Source organism: Perna viridis, chromosome 3 (assembly GCF_037379345.1).
Source record: "Perna viridis isolate PV_CMFRI_1.1 ecotype Kerala chromosome 3, ASM3737934v1, whole genome shotgun sequence".
NCBI lineage: Eukaryota > Metazoa > Mollusca > Bivalvia > Mytilida > Mytilidae > Perna > Perna viridis.
In genome coordinates, this window is record NC_142447.1 from 17,276,131 (window position 1) to 17,294,147 (window position 18,017).

Below are 18,017 nucleotides of genomic sequence, written 5' to 3' on the forward strand. Positions count from 1 at the left end.
GTTGAGGTTGACTACTAGCTGCAATAAAAAAACGACCTATAGTCCAAAATATTCGGTATTTACCCCCTAAATTACAGTGGGGGTTTATAGTGATAGAGGTGTCCGTTCGTCCTACCTCCCTTACGCAGAAGGTTTCCAATATCCCAATTTCACTCCTACGCCACTAAATTGAATTTAACATATTATATTTTTGTTGCAGAAATTTGATGCTTTGCATGACTTTTATATGCAGTTATTCACTCAAGAAACAAGATAGAATAAGCTTTTCTTGTGTTTGCATCGTATGGTAATGTGGTATTCACTTATGTATTTCAAAATGCCAAGTATGGTAATGTCTGCTTCATACTGTTAAATGAAACAAAAATAACAAATGCTGATGTGGAGATCATTATTGATAAATACTGCCGGTGAGTGGACAAAACAAATATATGTCCAAATGTGCTCTTTTGGCAATATTAGTCTGTGTCCATATTTTCCCCTCGGACGTATACCAGTATATGGCCCTACTTATTGTAAAAACAATTAAAATAAAAAAAAATAATAATTATGAAAATATTTAAACTTCTGAAACAAAAAGGAATATTTAACGGTTTTTGTAAAACATTATAATGATAAAAAAAAATATTTGCACTTTAAGTGAATCTTTGGTCCTGTCCTGTTTTATTGTCTTAAACATGTAATATATGTCATATATCGCTTATTATATATGCAAAATTGATTTTCCCGTTTTATCTTGTATAACGATCGATGGTGATCAAAAATAGCAAATTTGTTGATATCACGTTAAAAATATTTACATGTCTAATGACACATACACAATTTAAATTATAGTTATTCTTTACTTATTTGGTTTCGTGCTGCAATACAAAAGTCATTAGTCTGCTTTAAAAAACGAAAATAAATCGATAAATAGTGATAAAAGTGAAATGCGTGTACTTTTGCATAGTACACAAACAATTGCCCGTCAATTATTGATTTTAAAGAAGGAATGTTTAAACAATGTCCAGTTCATGTATAACCCCTCTTCTTTTCCTTTAACTTTTCTTTTATATTGACGGTAAAATCAAACAATTAAATAGAAAGAAATTTAATTTTTTTTTCAGCAACAAAATACCCTAATATCATTATATATTTACAACTAAATAATACATCGTTACGCATTGTAGACCAAGCGTATTTTGTTTTGTTAACCACACCTTTAGCACGAGAATTCAGTACAATCAGTACTTCATTAACTAATCACAACCACCTATAAATGATTAAATGTAAACCTACAAAATAGATTAAAAATAAATTGCATTTCCCATGAAGGCAAATTATTGATGCGAACATGCAACATTCACAGATTCTATATTAAGCGCAGTCAATGTTTATAGATGGCCAAACAATGAAAAATCAGACCCTAATTGTATACCATCTTCTGAATTTCGCTTCTTTATGCTTCTGTTAAAGCTGCATTAGCTGTCATTTTCATATTTTTTTAAATTAATTTCTTTGAATTATTCTTACTAAATTGTACTTTTCTTGTACAATTTCATTTGATATCCACAAATAAAATGCTTTAAATACATGAAATAGGTGTCTATATATTTATTGTCTTGCAAGACAAAAATCGACCAAGATAAGTTCGTATCCATGTGACTTCTGTTGACCTTTATCCGCGCACAGCGCACAGCGAAAGTGGTTATTCAACGACAAGGAAGACCGACGGACTCAAGCTTTAAAAGAGAAAAGTTCGAATATAACGCGAAAATCCTTTTGAAACTAACGTATTGTGATATAATGCGACTCAAATAAGATCATTACTAATCAGGAAATAGATGAGATGAAATGAAAAAAAGACACGTGCTTACCTGTTTACGTGTATTTGAAGTATTAACAGTAACTACTAAACAAATTATTACAACAGTACCATAATGGCAAAACATATCCAAATAGAGTTAATATCTGATAAAAAAAACAATTCCTAGAAATGTTAGCAATTACGTTATACATATACCAAACAGCTAAACTATGAATGAAGTGTCACTCGAGTACATGTACATGTTGAGGAAACTTCAACATTAATATTACAAATAGGATGCACAAAAAGGAACATTCAGTTGTCCATTTAGATACGCACGTACGCAATACAATATTGTTGATCATATTCGCCATTTTTATTTAAAAAAATAAATTACACATCCTTTTCACAAATGCTGTAGAAGCGAATAGAACAAGATGCATCATTCCATAATCCATGAAGTGATCTATCAGTGTACATACAATCTTCGTTTAGTGCATTATTTGGTTCCCCGGGATACCAAAATGTTTTATCTATTCTTTCATTAAAGTTAGATGCCCATCTCCAATCACCTTCATTTACATCATCAACACCGTTTAACCAGAAGCTTCCTACAGTAACACAATAAATCAATTTCATATTGAACAAGTCAACTTGTTTTTGCTCTCTATCCATACCGAATAAAACCTCAGACTGTGTGGAGTATTGTACTAATATCTCTCGCACCCCAGATGACAATTATATAGTATCATGCATTGAAAATATAAAGTAAACCAAACACCTTGAATCGCGTTTCCAAATAGTGTTTTTAAACCTATACTGTAATTTTTACACATACTAATTTGAATGTTAAGTATGTTTCATTTGAATAAGTCATAGGTTGTTTATATATTTAGCATAATTATTTAAGGGATTTTGACCATAGTAGTATACAATAGCGTTGATTTGTGACCGTTTAAATATAAATTCTAAACCTCAGATAGTGTGGCTATGCATAAATGTAATTTGTACTAAATTATAAAGTGTAAGAATTACAAAGACGTCAACAAACGAAAATTATATGAAAACTATTTTCTTTTTTTACAATCTACCGATGCGTGGTTACTCCTTGAAATCGTTTACAACATATCGAAATTTGCAGTTTTAAAATGATTTGTATTATTATATCTAATAACCACAGGGTCGATGCTTAAATGAAAAAAAACATATTTAAAAAACTAATTTTAGGAAACCAGTGTTAAATTAGATTATACTCGTAAATACATTCATGCACATTGTATAAAACTAAGATAGAAGATGAACAAGATATGTACGACATACCAGTTCACACAGTAACAACTTTATAAGTGCATTTAGAATGTAAGATATCACACACCCACACACACACACACACACACACACACACACACACACTTGTTGAAAATTCCTCTGATTTAATGTGTTAGTTATTTCCCCATTTTTTTTTTCATGGTAGACGTGGTTTTCAGTTAAAATTGCTTATCTAGATATGAAGATTGCTGTGACTTTTAAAGACCACTAATAAAAAGAATAATCAAGGGAACCAATGTTATAGCGGTAATCAAAACAATGTAATCCAGGGACAAAGACCAGACGTGGAAGAATAATCAAAGAAACCAAGGTTATAGCGGTAATCAAAAGAATGCAATCCAAAGACAAAGACAAGACATGGAAAACAGACAAACACAAAAAAGATCGTAAAGTAATTAAATTATACATACAAAGTAACGAAGGCAAATGAGCAACTCCGATTCCACTGAAAACTGGGAGCATGGACCAGGAGCACCGGAAGGGTAAGCGTCCTCTGCTTTTCGAGAAACATCCGCCGAGTTGCCCATAAAAAGTCAAGTCTGAGGTAGACGAACGAGGAAAGGAAAAGTATGACACGTTGTCATATATAGTAAACATTTTTTTTTTATCCTGGATCCTTGAAAACTATTGTACCATTGACACTCATTGACATATTTAAAACTTTTATATGCTTGGTGAAGGAAAACATCAAAATTACCGAGCACTAATCCGATCCATTATCCAGTCATGTCCAATAGAAATCTGCAAAAAAAATATTCCACCACCGAGACGGCTGGTACCGCAATGGTCCTAACTTTGTACATGCTTCTCAAACGAAATGGTGAGTTAAACTAGCCTCTTCCATTGCGACGTGAACACTGTATACCAGTGGTGATTAAATGGCATTTGCATGCTTTTGCGTCATAATCGGAAAATCAATGGTCACATCAGCACAAAGAACAAATTACAACCAAAAACAATCAATACTCATCATTTTAGAAAACAAAACTGAGTATTTCTTACAAAGAACTGATATCTAAAAAAAGAATTTTGGTAAGAGACATTGAGCAATTCCTTATTCCTCCGATTTAGGTGTCTGTTACACAGATATTTATGGCGTTCACAGAAATCAGATAAGTTAGTACCTGCTCTAACGTAGCGAATCAATTGTGAAATATAAACACCATATGCAGGAGTTGAAGGAATATTGTGAACAGGTAAGGACAATTTATAATATTAAACTAGAAAGTCGTCTTTGTTATCATTAATCTTAATATTGAGATGACCAGAGTTGTCAAATTTGAGATAAAACAAAAAGAAAAAAAAAGAAAAGAAAAGAAAAGATGCAGAACAAACTATGTCTATAGTTCTATAGTCTCCTTTTAAAACATTTATTTTAACATACCTTTATATTGCCGGTTATGCATATATTGTAATTATACCGAATCGAGGTCCGATATTCGAAATTGATCACCTATGCACTTAGCAAAATACGACGAAAGGACGATCGTAAAGCAATGAAATACATGAAAGTAACAAATTCAGTGTAATAAGCCATACAGACGTACTCTTTCTTCAGGTTTGTAAATGAATGTAGGCAGAGGATTTTTCTGAAACCGCAAGACAGCCGCTTCTATTGTGATATGGATATTGGTTGTATAGATCCGGTGGTGTTAAATAACGGAATATTTCGTTTTGTTTTAAGTTCGCCTACGTGTTCTTAAGTGTCATTTTTTACGCCTACTCTTTCAATTCTAAATGTATATGAAGTAAATAATCTAATTGACATATTAAACAGCCGCAAGGAAATAGGCTAGGTTTTAAGGGACCTGTAATTTTAATCCCCTTTTTATCGGAATTTTCCCCGAAAGTACTTTAGCTACTCTGCGTTTACTCAAATACTGTAAATACACCGAGGCTTCAGACGGTCAGCTAGTGATTACTTTCCGTACATTTTGGGCCACCGTCACTATATTTATATAAAACAAGCCCTTTTAGGCTGCTGTTATCTCAAACAGGTATGATTTTCAAACTTGATCGCTTGAGCGCTTAAAATCACCGGTTATTAACACAGCAAAAAAAAAAAACGAAAAAAAAAACAAAAATAAAAAGGACAATATTTAATTGGGTGAGTCCGGCTATAGCAAAAATTTTGCTTTTACATTTTTGGCTAACCTGCAATTTTGTAAAAAAGATATTTAAAAAATTGAAAAAAATACTGTGTCACATTTTCCCCCACAAGTTAATGACGACACTGCTTCCCATTCTTTTTGTATGGGTTCAGTCTTCCTGTTTACACAACATTATAATAATACTATAATAATAAACAGGAACTTCACATGACATTTATTCATGTACGTATTAGTGTCAAATTAATCCAAAACATTTGAACGACTTACCTGAATGATGGATTAATTGCTTTGCAAGCTCATTCTTTTCTTGTGAAGACTCTAACCTTGCCAAATGTGAATTTAATGACATGCAGTAATGCTAAATTTAAACGAATATTAAACCATTATGCAAGAATACATACGAACAGGTAACCTTTTTAGAAGTCGCAAAAGGAATGTTAAAAACTCTGAAAACATTGTTGAATTGTTATAAGGGACAGTATTTTTCGTATTGTGGTAAGGTTTTGTAGCAACGTTTTTATGTCATCGTCACACGGAGTTTATGTTTTAAAACACAAGCATATGGATATTTTCGACTGTTATATGCTTTAATAGAAAGGCTTTTACTCTTTATGGACGGTTTTCTCCCCCACTATCTTTGATTTTCAGCTCAGAAATTAAACATGGGCTAGATATTTACTTTCAATACTTTACAATTCAGGCTATTCTTGACTTATTGTGAATCGTTATATATAGTACTTTTTGCTGACGTACGTTTGATATTTAGTTTTCGTCATTTCATAATAAATGGCATTTTTTCAGTGTTAAAATGGGTTGTGTCGTGTTATGAAAATCGAACAAAGCAGTAGTTTTGCAAAGGAGGGAAGATGAAAAAATAAGCCTTTTTGAATCTGTAAAATAGAATTTAAAATCTAAGAGAAAACTTGTTGAAACGCTATAAAGGACAATACCATTAACAGATTCGCATATCAGTAAGGTATTCAAATTACGTTTCTGGTATTCAAATTTTAATGCTTTAGAGTTACTTCCGAAAAAAATCATCGGAAAAATTAAGTCTTCAGTGAAATCCCAAAGGTCTAACAGACAATGATATCACCTAAGTGTAAGTGGAATTTAACCTTAACAATCTAAACCAAACTTTGTACAGATAAACGATTCCATAAATAACATACTTCCAAAAGAATCAAACATGATAAGGATAATTTAATAAATAGAGGCAGGTATCGTTTAAATTATATAAAAGGACACTTTGCCCAATAATCCGATCATGATATTATTATTACCATCTACGTTAACAAAAAATATTTTTTTAAGATGCTGCAAAATACATATTTAGTTTTTTTAAGCAATTTTCAAATAGGTCTTAATTTTAAAATTAATTCTATACTATTTATTGCAGCTTGATTTAACGAAATTTGTCTAAATAATATATCTAACGTGCTAACAACATGTTCAGTTTCATTATTGTTACATACAGAGGCTTCCCACCAGGTCAACGATACTTCATGAAAGAAGTAGCAAGAGTCAAATCCCACAGTCCATCCGGCTGGACAGTCAACGCAAACACACCAACCTGTAGAGAAAGTATAAACATACAGTATTCCTCAAAGACCATGCATTTGTCTGCATTACCCGCTTTTGCCTTGGAAGGATTAGTGTAGAACTGTTTGCGGATACATTTTTAATATATAAAAAGCACATTTCTGACATTTTCTGAACGAAAAGTTCAGCGCTACCTCAGGGATAAATAAAGAATGAATAATTGCCGAAATTCCGACAAAACCAAGATTTTAATCAAGTTGATAAATATATTAGAAAATGTTAGATGCTAATGAAAATTCAGCTTTCAAGCTTTTGAATGAGTTTATTGTTGTGAGATTTTATCTAAAAGTACGTTCATAAAGTCAAGAAACTTTATCTTCCTACTAAACATCAATTGAAAATTCATCAAATCGGAGGTGACCTTTCGACAATATAGACAAGCACACCCTTGGAGGGATCTTTTGCACAGACATAGTTTTAAATCCTGGTATAAGTTGAATATAACGCTGCTTGTTTGCCAAAATTTACTTCAGAGGAGCATATATATAATAAGCTTTCAAGGAGGTTTATGAATGAGCAATGGATATATGATTTAAGACTCGACTCTAATTTTCAACTGATACCATTTAAGTCCCTATAAATGCCCTTAATGCATTGCAGTTACCATAAAGAATGATCTGATAAGGATGGACCTGTAGCATATACTATAAGGTGAAATCGAATACTCATTAATACCTCGTTGCTTACTTTTAGACCATCATTTCCATGACAACGCTGCACTTTTTTTGCAAAGTAGGCAGATTCATTTTTCTAAAATATGCACAAAAATATCTACCAAACTATAATGTATGCATAAAAAACACAAGAGTTCATTATCTAGTCCATAAAACGCAAAAATTATTGCAATTATGCGTTTTAATTATCAGGTGTTCAGTGATACCAATAATTATTATTTCAGAAGTTGTTGTTATTTCTGTTTCAGGGTAAATATGTAGAAAAGTAAAAGCATCAATGAGGTTGAGGCGTCAAAAATGCTCGAATTATTTAACAAATGTTCAAATAAAAGCTAGAACAGTGACCATGATTAAAATGAGGAAAAGATGTTCCGTAATTCTGAAATTAACATAAAGCAAAAATAAAGTCAAATGCACTTTAAACCACATATTAAATTGAAAAATATAAAAAAGAACATTTAGAACAAACAAATCACGTTGACTCTAATCAAAATGAGAATATATACCAGAACATCAGTTAAAAGTGTCATCTGCTTGTTAAAAAAAAAACTCTCTTCCGATGCAAAATCTATCTTACTTTAGATGGCATAGATGTCAATTTGTTTTACAAGTATTTGTGTTTCGTGATCCATTAAAATGATTGTGTGCATTATTGCTGCATATGTGAATTTTAAACACTTTATTCGCAAATATTTTAATTTGCAAAAACATTTATATTTAAATTACGATCAGTTCTACAACGAAAGTGATAAAATGTTTTTCAATGATAATTTCTTAATAGATGTTGCTTTTGTTTTGTTTAAAATGTTCGACTAAACCATTATACATGAAGTTATACAGGATGTATATCTAAAGTATATTATTACTCTATACAACACTTATAAGGAGATAAACATATTCTTAACTTGTAAATCAGTATAGATGTCTGCAACATATTGATAATCTGATATTGTGCACAACATTGTCTGATAAAACGTGTATATTTTTACTTACAAATGGAGCTTAAAAGTGTCAAGATTCGAAGGCAATCCATTTCACAATGTCATATCACTATCTTAATTGCAGTGGGCGTTTAAACATCACGAAGTCTTGACATATAAATACAAAAGCCTGGAAGAATCATAAAAAAATTAGAAATTTAAAACTAATTGCTTTTTATTCAAAGTTTTTGTTTTAAAGAAAAGTATTCAAACCTAATCAATATTTTTTTTAACAAAATGTTGTGTATGGTGTGTATTGAATCATTCTGCTTATGAAAGCGTTCTGCTATTTATTGCATTGGTTTCTTATGATATTGTTCGAATGACTATATCAAGAATTTTATCCGAGAAACCATGAGTCTTACATGATTTTGGATTTTTTAAACAGACTTTCGTTTATAGGAAAAATTAAGATTTTTTGAACCAAGCTTTAAGTCATATCAAAGAGCATATAAACGGATAAGGTATATATTTTATAAAAAAAAGCAAATAATTTGTACAAAAAGTATAGTAAAGCATATTCAAAGTGAGGTTTACTTGGTTTTGTTTTTTGTTTTGTTTTCTGTTTTGTTTTCTGTTTTGTTTTTTGTTTTGTTTTGTTTTGTTTTTGTTTTGTTTTGGTTTTTTTTTTTTGTTTTGTTTTGTTTTGTTTTGTTTTGTTTGTTTGTTTGTTTGTCTGTTTGTTTGTTTGTTTGTTTGTTTTGTTTTGTTTTGTTTTTGTTTTGTTTTTTTTTGTTTTTTTGGGGGGGATATTTTGCTTGTCTGTTTGGTTTATATCATTATTTCTATTCAAGTTTTGCTTTTATCTAATAATTTTCTGTTATCAGTATCAAAATAGAAAAGTTGACACACAATGATGAATGCTTAAAAAATCCTATATTCGTCTTCTTAATTTTTATATCTCCTAAACTGATTCATACATGTTCTTATCCTTGAAAATGTCTGTAATTTGCCAACGCTGTAATAGTTATACTCTTACAAAACAAACTCTGCATAGGTATTTTTTTTATATCAAAATGTTTTCTTCTACATTGCAAATTGATCGTTACTCGTTATTAAAGAATATAGTGTATAAATGCTACATTTTCATACATGTAAACCAAACCTATCAAAGAAGCTTTGCAATATCAATCATGGAGAGGTTCTACAATGTGCAATGCAAGGAATGAAGCCTCAGCGTTTTAGGTATTTTGAAATGTGTATACCTGTTTCAACCTAACATCAGCAGCATTAGAACCAAACATAAAGGAACGTACAGGGGATCTAAAATGTTACTATATATAATTAATGGAGTAACGTGTCTGTTTCGCTTATTTGTATACGTGATACCCATCTCCTCTGCGTCGCTACTATTAATGATACAACACATTTTTTGAATTCTTTGATAAAAACAGCCATAAACTTATGATAAACCATCATACAGACTAGCGTCATCAATGCTCACTTAAACATGAAAATACTACCATGCTCTATTCAAACCAGTTATAATATGTAAAGACAATTTTGGTTGAAATGATGATGAAATGGGGTGGGACACAAAGATTATAGGGTCGACAACATTTGATTGCCACTACCAAAACGGAGGGATGGGTAAGATCGAGCAATTTAGCCTCCTGTGACGGAGCGCGAAGGTTCCTATTCCTATCGAATACCACAGTAGGGTTCTTTAACATGAGAAGAACGTGGCATCTTTCCCAACACGGTGCAACACTATGGCTTGCGGTCAGGTTTTCTGTATTATAGCCTGACAACCCCAGCATGCAACACGCCAGGGGTACCCCATTCCACCACCTGGGGCACACAACCCAGTTGCTCTGTGGGCAGAGCGCCTAGCCCCTGGCTAGGTTCCTGAGCACTATTTAGTCGCCTTTTACGACAAGCTTAGCGCTGCTTCAGGCCTATTCTTTTGACACCCGGACCAGCATGGTCTTAGTCATGTACTTCTAGATAATGTATATACAATATTCAAAAGATTTTCGGCTAAAACCGAACTTTTGAAAACGAATTAGGCTAAAGCAAATTTGTCTTATTTTATTATTTAGATTCATCAATATTTCATAACTCTAACGATCATCCATATGTAAATTTCTATTAAAACAGATAAGAGTTGTGTAATCTTTTCAATACGTCCTTGTTGTTTTAACATTTGATTGGTCAGCGACATCGTTGTATTCATGCTGGTAAGAATAAAAGATTAAAAAAAATCATTCAAACACAATGTACCCCCAATCGTGATTTCTTATATACGTATTAACTCCCTGATATAATTTATATCGTATTTTTTCTTCCGTTCAACTGAATCTAGTTTTTTTTTCAAATTACATATTTTATTTGATGTCAGTTGTGAAGTCATTAAAATACTATTTCATAATCATTTAAGTCATATAAACAGTGATTAACAATGTTATGAATTTATAAGGAAAGTAAAGTAAACCATCAGGATCATATCAATGGACACCGGATTTCTGTAAAACATCACCTTGTTTTAGCAAAAATAAATTGCAGAGAATCTGTGGAACAAATGTTTGACAGGGTATATGTCGTGGATATAAGTAGCAGCGAAATAGAAGGGATATCTTTAAGCTCGAAAATAATTTTAAAATACATATACAAGAATAGCGTTTTAAATTTTAATCTTAAATATCGAACTATAATTTCATGTCACACGTAGAATGCACTTACGTGTGTTTTTTGTCACTTTACAGCATGCAATGTAAAGTCATAATCTACACGATTGTGTAAACAGGTGGATTTTGCCTTACCTTAGCTACAATCTTATCTTAATAAAATATACAGTTAAATCGAAAGTCAATGAACCTACAGATTTAAATTGACAATTCAACTATGCTGTTTATGTACTAAGTATACATTTCTTTTTCACCAGGATGTAAAAATACCCAGTGAAGGTAAATCAATGTTACTTATCGAATATATCCTAATTGTTTAAAAAAAAAGTATATTTGTGTATATGTATATAAATGCATGTTTTGTTCTGTTTTGTTTTGTTTTTAGTTTGTTGCGAAATTTGGGGTAAGGTGACGTATAATAAACTTGGGGTCAACGATGGGTTACACATCGTAGATATAAATTCCATAATTAAGTGTAAGTGTTTGTAGGAATGAGGCACAATGGGAAAAATCAGAAACATGCATGACAAAACCCCACGAATATGACAATGTAATATCACTCAAGGATACTTTCGCTACTTGAAAAGATCATCATTTGATCTATGCATCACTGGCTTTGCTCAGAAATTTTTCAATAGAATGTTAGAAAAATGAGAGTTATCTGCCCTTGAAATGTTCATTATCAATGCATTTCAATGAAATTATAACTCAATTTGCTAACATTATTTGGAATATCTTGTCTTTTTTTCTTGATTCTGATGCTGCAAAAAAAGTCAAATTACTTTATACAAAGATGTTTTTTTCATACCATGTTACACCCACTGCCTGATTCTTACAAAGACTGACACTTAATACGGTACTTTACGTGGTAAACCGTTTGTTCTTGGACACTACTATTATCAAATGTGTCAGCGGCTTTGAATCGGTGGTTTTTACAACGTTAACGTACCTTTAAATACATTTCCCGTTCCAGAAGTCCTTCTTTTTAAATTTTATTAGTTAGTTCATGTAATTTCATACATGTACACAAATTATCAAACTGGATAGTATGCTTTCAAAATATAAATCAATGGTACAACTGATGATCGAATAAATGTCCTTTCTTATTGACGATTAAAATATTCATCCTATTTAGTGCATTCTTTGTAAAGTCAACCTACATAAAGATATCAACTGTCCTTTTTCCATGCATTTGCCTTTTCGTATGAGATCATGTGACAGCCAGGACTGTAATGCTGTAATGTGCAATAAGGAAACTTCAATGAAGAAAAATATTGGTGTCATTGTTTTCGTTGTCTAGTAAAAAGAGGTCAGTATCCGAACTTCTTTATTTGTTATCATTTGTTAAATTATCTTTTTGATTTTTTGCATAGGTAAATCTATTATGGTATCTACATTACAGGTATTATTCATATTAGTATATATATTTATTTATATAGAATAAGTCCTGACTTTATGACTGTATAAACATTCAATAGCTGAGTCTCCTCACCACTTTGGCTTTGTAAAGGAGGCGAGCAAATCATAACATAATTTGTCGAAGAAGTAGTAAACAACATGAAAGTCACTCGATAAAATTGTAAAGTAAATGTATGTTATATATAAAAAAATAATTTCAAATAAAAGGAATTCATTTTTATTGATATGCTAAAAAGTGTTAATATTTCTAATATATACAATACTGGTATTCAATTTGATTGTTGTAGATTTGATGAAGACTATACTTTGACTCCTAGAGATGAGCACAAAAACTTTGTCATTTGACAAAGATCAAAGAGAATATTTGGAACATAGAATCGGAACGTTTAAGAACCTTGGTGGTATCCAAATTATCTTCGGCACCCTTTGTGGAATTATGAGTTTTTCTGGAATTATTGCAGACATATTAAAAAACCCTCAAACATGTGATAATAATAGAGATTGTAATTATGAATCCGACAACAGGTGTTGTACCTACTCTCTTGCACTGATACGATCCTTATTAATGTTTGATATATCGTGTTTGGTTCTATCTGGATGGGTAAGAGTATTATTTAAGAACTTTTGCTGGTCCTGTTCAGCCATTTATGTCAGGAGTTCGGATTCCTCTTGATTTATACATTTCAAAACATTAACATATTTTGTCATTTTCTTTTTTATGAAATCCTTGTTTAATCTTCAGTGATTTAAATAGATAAAACCTACCAAGACAAAATCTTTGGGAAATCTAGAATAATCCTTTTCCCGCTAAAATATCAAATGCTTATATCTCAAAAACGAGAACACAGACCCATCTATGTTATCTCCTTGTATCGTTCTTGCATGAACGATTTTAAAAGATTTCACAACCCTGTGAAATCCATGCTATTCTTGCATAGACCAGCGAACATCATTAAAAAAATGAATTTAAATGAAAATCGGAAGAATTAAGAAATCTTGCAGTCTGATTTAAACAATAAACATGAATCATGTGAAATGTATGAAATATTGTGTCAGTTTGTTTGAAAATCTTTAAAACATATAAATCAATTGTTTTTTTGTTTAAGTATTGATCGATTAATCAACACATCAAAAAGAGAGTATATAACGAACTTGACACTTACATGATATAATATGCTATGCAAAAAAAAAATACTTCTTTTTTATAACAGTTTCTTGTAAATGGGCATTTACCATTGCGTATGCAAAAGAAAGAACAAGAAAGTTGGAAATGTTTGGTATGTAATTGTAAAAACTAAATAAATAGATTTGTTAAAGGGAAAGACCACATTGTTGTGAACGTCATAAATATCGAAAGTAATCTGTTAAAAATTCATCAAAATTAAATTGAAACAAATCAATTTCCGTAATTAATAAATCGAGATTTATAATAAGGAAATATGAATTTCCCGCGCCTATGGGCGCCACCATGACCAGTTGAACTGTGATGTCACAAAGTCGGTTTGTAAAGTGAAAGTAAATAGGTAATTGATTACGATGGCCGAAGAAATCGCAAATTTGGGACTTTTCCCCTATAATTTCCACCCAAAATAAATAGAAGAAGAGAATGTCAGACATCATCGGCGAACAACGGGATTTGCAGCCAGATGACTAGTATATGTAAGGAAAATCGTATGGCTACATCCGAAGAATGTTCGTGTTGTTGGTGAAAAACTTTTAGAACATTTCTTTTCTATCATTCGTGCATTCGTAATCTTGACAAGTCATCGTGTTTTGGGGATTAGATAAACATAATCGTAGAAATATTTACGGAATATTCTTTGTTTACATATTATTTGCAGTACTTGTATCAGTACCAAACCGACTTAGTGACGTCACGAGCCAATCGGAAGCTATCGGTAAAAATCTGGCTATGATCTTCCTTCAAATAGGAGAGTTCTGCAAGATGGCTATCCTGTTATATTTCAAGGATTACGAACTTTCAATAAACTTGAGCATTTTATAAAAGCGCATTTTGCATTACAGGTTATTTATTTTTGTTTACGTGGGTATGATTTGTCATAAGAGCCCAACTTAATGCAAAGGTGGTCTTTCCCTTTAAGTACCTTTTTTAACGCTACGGTACAAAAGATCGATTAAAAACATTGCTTCCATGATGATACATGCGTAGTTTTAACATCAATTTTGAACTTGTCTTCTTGTTTTGTTCTTTATAAATTTTCAAGAACGAGTAAACTATTTATGTATAATGTGATTTATAAATTATTATACATGATCTTTTTGCAGAAAACTATTTAAAAATGCTTAATCCAACATGCAACGTATTAAAACAATTACAAAACGGTCAAAATATTGGGTTGTTTTGGGAACCTGTATTCATTCAATCAATGGTTTTTAATATCATATTTAAACATATGGTCCATCGGTTAGAAATTTCATTCCCTAGAGAATATTTGTTTTTTTTTTCAAGTTAATACGGAGTTTTGATTTCATTTTGTTCGTTTATTCATTTTATTTTTTATACCTATTTCAAACTAAGGTCTATCTTACTGGTTAATATTAAGGACACAAACTAATAGATTACTTCAGATTTGTTTTATATTTACAAAGATAAAATTTAACATGAAGCGTCATAAATAGAAATGTTGAAAATTTAGTGAAAGCACAATATTTTAAAGACAAATTATGGTACGTCTGCAATTGAACAGGAAATTGTACTTTATGTAACCTCCTTATCGGCCAGTAGTAAATTGTAGACTATTCCCTAGACATGTTCACAAAATGTTTTATGGAATATCGATCCCCTAATGCTATTCGTAAGGAAAAAATGTCGTTATAAAATACTTTCATAGTTTCACGGTTGTATCTATTTTAGTTTAAATAAACGCTGAAATAAGTTCTTGTTTATTATTTAAGATAATGACCTTTTAAGGCAAACCATTGATACTTCATTTCAACTCTCTGTGCTACAGAACTGTCGATCATAATCTTGAAATATAGGTAAAAAAGGTTCCAACCGATTAATATGTAGCCTTTCTTTTGTAGAAAAAAGCTTATATGGTGATGTGTTTTGTCAGCTTGGTCGTTGCGCCTATCGTATGCGGTCTAGGTGTTGCAGGATGCATAACTGTAGGTACAATTACGTCTTCATGTAGATATTAACTATTAATTTTATTGTGAATTAAGGAAAACATGGCATTGGCAAATTGTACCAAAATGACATACTTAGTATATGATAAAATCAACAAGTAATTACCGATGGAAATACCAGATAATAGACTAGAAATTTCATGTATATTTCAAGGTATAAATACTGACTATTTAATGAATGATAAGTATTGTATTAAAGAGAAACAATATTTAATTTTCTATTTCTAGAGCAAAAGTCAATTTTTTACGCAATACCACGCCATAGTCTAAGATTTTTAACATCACATATTTTTTTCAAAATATCTGTACAACATGACAAAAATAATAAAAATAACGTACTTAACTATCATATTTTGCATGTGATTCACACAAAAAAAATGTATGTAAATGTAACAATAGTATTTTAACCCTCATTCATTTAGCGTCCGAGTTATGATGGTAGCGGTTTAGTATTTTCTATCCTGATTGTTACAACTAGTTTTGTTGAGATTGTTATTGCAATTGTCGCTGTCTCTATCCGTTTCTGTTATTCAACGTCTGGTGATATGAAGGTCAGTTCATATATATATAACAATAGGACACTCGTTTCTTTGCTATTTCATCTGTATATATTTATTTGCCGCTGTATGATTGAGGGGAAATCAAGGAAAAGGGATTGTACGGTAACATTAAAAACGATCCAGGGATATTACAACTTGACCACAATATAGGCACAAGCAACAAAGAATACGAAATAATATATATATAACACGCGCACAATTGACACAAAAGTAAAAGAACAACTCGGACGACAAAAGAAACTCTGATCATCGTTTAAGTAAACGTCGTTTCGAGAAACACCCACCTTGTTGCACATAAAATATCAAGGCCAGGTATACAGACGATGTTGTTAGGTTTATAAGGTATTTTTCATTAAAAGGACAGAAACAAACTGATACTCTAACATGCACTACTTTAAACTTCCTATTTTCATTTAAGAGGACATATTTACCTATATTCATGTACACTGAAAGTATGACCGTATGTTGGCAATTTTCGGGAAGTTCTAATATCGCTTATTTTAGAGGAATGTTTCAAAATGTCGAAAAGGTGTGCAAGATATCAACCTTTGGCTTGAGAAAAACGTGAATCAATAAGTTTCCGCCAAAATTAGTCACACTAAATTATGCACCCGCGGCATTGAACACACCGAACGGTATTCAATCAGCACCTCTTTCAATGTGTTGTCATCTGTTATCATTATGATTTGTTATGTTTAAATATGACGTCATCTACTCTGCGTTTAGACTTGCATGTTTTAGATGTTTTAGTTTCTGCTCATGTTTATCTTTAGAGTTCAACTGTCATTCTAACCGAAACACCTCACTTGGTTGGTGTAGCCGCTCTACCATCATCTCAATCACATAATCGGCCACAATACAAACACAGTGAAGAGTAACAAAAGGCTTTGAAGGAATCTAGAAGCGTTGACACACAATAATCTGGGTATGAAGTATTGAGTATTCGCCTAGAAATATCTGTTGGATGACAAAACGCCATATTTAATGTTGTATTTTATTTAAAAATTGTGTATTTCTATTATTTCCTTTTTACAACACTACTTTAATGTTAAGTCAATTATTGTATTTATTATTTGATCACTTTCGAAGATTTTCTCTTATTTGTTTTAGTTTCTTCATGCGCGATAAAACATATTGTCATATTTTTCTTAAACATTTTTTTAATGTAATTACGTTTAGAACTTGCGAAAATACTTTCAAAACAAGAAACATACATTAATTAACAGTAAAGAAAAGCGACAAAACAAAACAAAAACAAAAACAAGAAAAGAAACATTACTTTTGTGTATTTGTCCTGAACCCGACAGTAACCTTGATAGATTATCGACATTCCAAAACTCTCTGATTTGAATGACTTTAGTTTCATTTTCGGATTAAAAACGCAGATCTTACATTAAATGATTTGTAATTTATATTTAAAAAAATAATAAAATAAGGCAAAATACTGCTCTGGCATTTTTTGCCCCGTTCTCGCTTAAGTTTTGAAATATCAGATCACTCATTAGCAAATAAAAAGCGTGTTCGGTTTGAATACTATCTCGACGACTTTGTTCTTGAAATGTACTCGTTCTGTTTAATGTACAAATCTTTTCGTTTAAGTATATAATGGCAAAAAGGTATCTCACATTACGAAAGCAGCACGTCACTTACAAGATGAATGTGTGATGCAAATAACTATTTCTTGAAAGAAACTTGAGATAAAGGATGCTACAGACACTGTTAGGTCAGCCTCATATCTTGACCTACACTTAGAAATCGATGGTAAAGGAGAACTATTGACCA

At 31.4% G+C, this 18,017-nt stretch overlaps 2 protein-coding genes across 6 annotated transcripts; one reads left to right on the top strand and one right to left on the bottom strand.

Annotated features, from left to right (window-relative positions):
- Window positions 1-1,849: 1,849 nt before the first annotated feature.
- Window positions 1,850-12,216, bottom strand: LOC148621241 (perlucin-like protein). The gene is made up of 5 exons (XM_088575390.1): window positions 12,056-12,216; window positions 8,493-8,609; window positions 6,699-6,796; window positions 5,491-5,581; window positions 1,850-2,394 (listed from the first exon to the last, which is right to left on the bottom strand). The coding sequence occupies exons 2-5, from the start codon at window positions 8,530-8,532 to the stop codon at window positions 2,177-2,179; spliced, it is 447 nt and encodes a 148-aa protein (XP_088431516.1). The 5' UTR covers window positions 8,533-8,609; window positions 12,056-12,216; the 3' UTR covers window positions 1,850-2,176.
- Window positions 10,622-17,573, top strand: LOC148621242 (uncharacterized). Of its 5 annotated transcripts, none has more exons than XM_088575387.1 (7): window positions 10,622-10,659; window positions 11,364-11,385; window positions 12,813-13,126; window positions 13,737-13,802; window positions 15,571-15,654; window positions 16,098-16,226; window positions 17,009-17,573. In XM_088575387.1, exons 3-7 carry the CDS (start codon window positions 12,845-12,847, stop codon window positions 17,111-17,113), a joined length of 666 nt encoding a protein of 221 aa, XP_088431513.1. In that variant the 5' UTR covers window positions 10,622-10,659; window positions 11,364-11,385; window positions 12,813-12,844; the 3' UTR covers window positions 17,114-17,573. The 5 variants fall into 5 exon arrangements, with proteins under 5 accessions (XP_088431513.1, XP_088431512.1, XP_088431511.1 ...); XM_088575385.1 differs by lacking the exon at window positions 10,622-10,659 and adding an exon at window positions 12,242-12,415 and having other exon boundaries at window positions 11,352-11,385; XM_088575386.1 differs by lacking the exon at window positions 10,622-10,659 and having other exon boundaries at window positions 11,233-11,385.
- Window positions 17,574-18,017: the final 444 nt, after the last annotated feature.

Coding starts and splice junctions, on each gene's coding strand:
- LOC148621241 (XM_088575390.1), bottom strand. CDS start 8,532: ATGGATTGCCTTCGAATCTTGACACTTTTAAGCTCCATTT. Junction 5,582..6,698: donor TGACCTGGTGGGAAGCCTCT/GTATGTAACAAT, acceptor GTTTAAATTTAG/CATTACTGCATGTCATTAAA. Junction 2,395..5,490: donor GCAATTAATCCATCATTCAG/GTAAGTCGTTCA, acceptor GTGTTACTGTAG/GAAGCTTCTGGTTAAACGGT.
- LOC148621242 (XM_088575387.1), top strand. CDS start 12,845: ATGAGCACAAAAACTTTGTCATTTGACAAAGATCAAAGAGAATATTTG. Junction 13,127..13,736: donor GTTTGGTTCTATCTGGATGG/GTAAGAGTATTA, acceptor TTTTTATAACAG/TTTCTTGTAAATGGGCATTT. Junction 13,803..15,570: donor AAGAAAGTTGGAAATGTTTG/GTATGTAATTGT, acceptor TTTCTTTTGTAG/AAAAAAGCTTATATGGTGAT.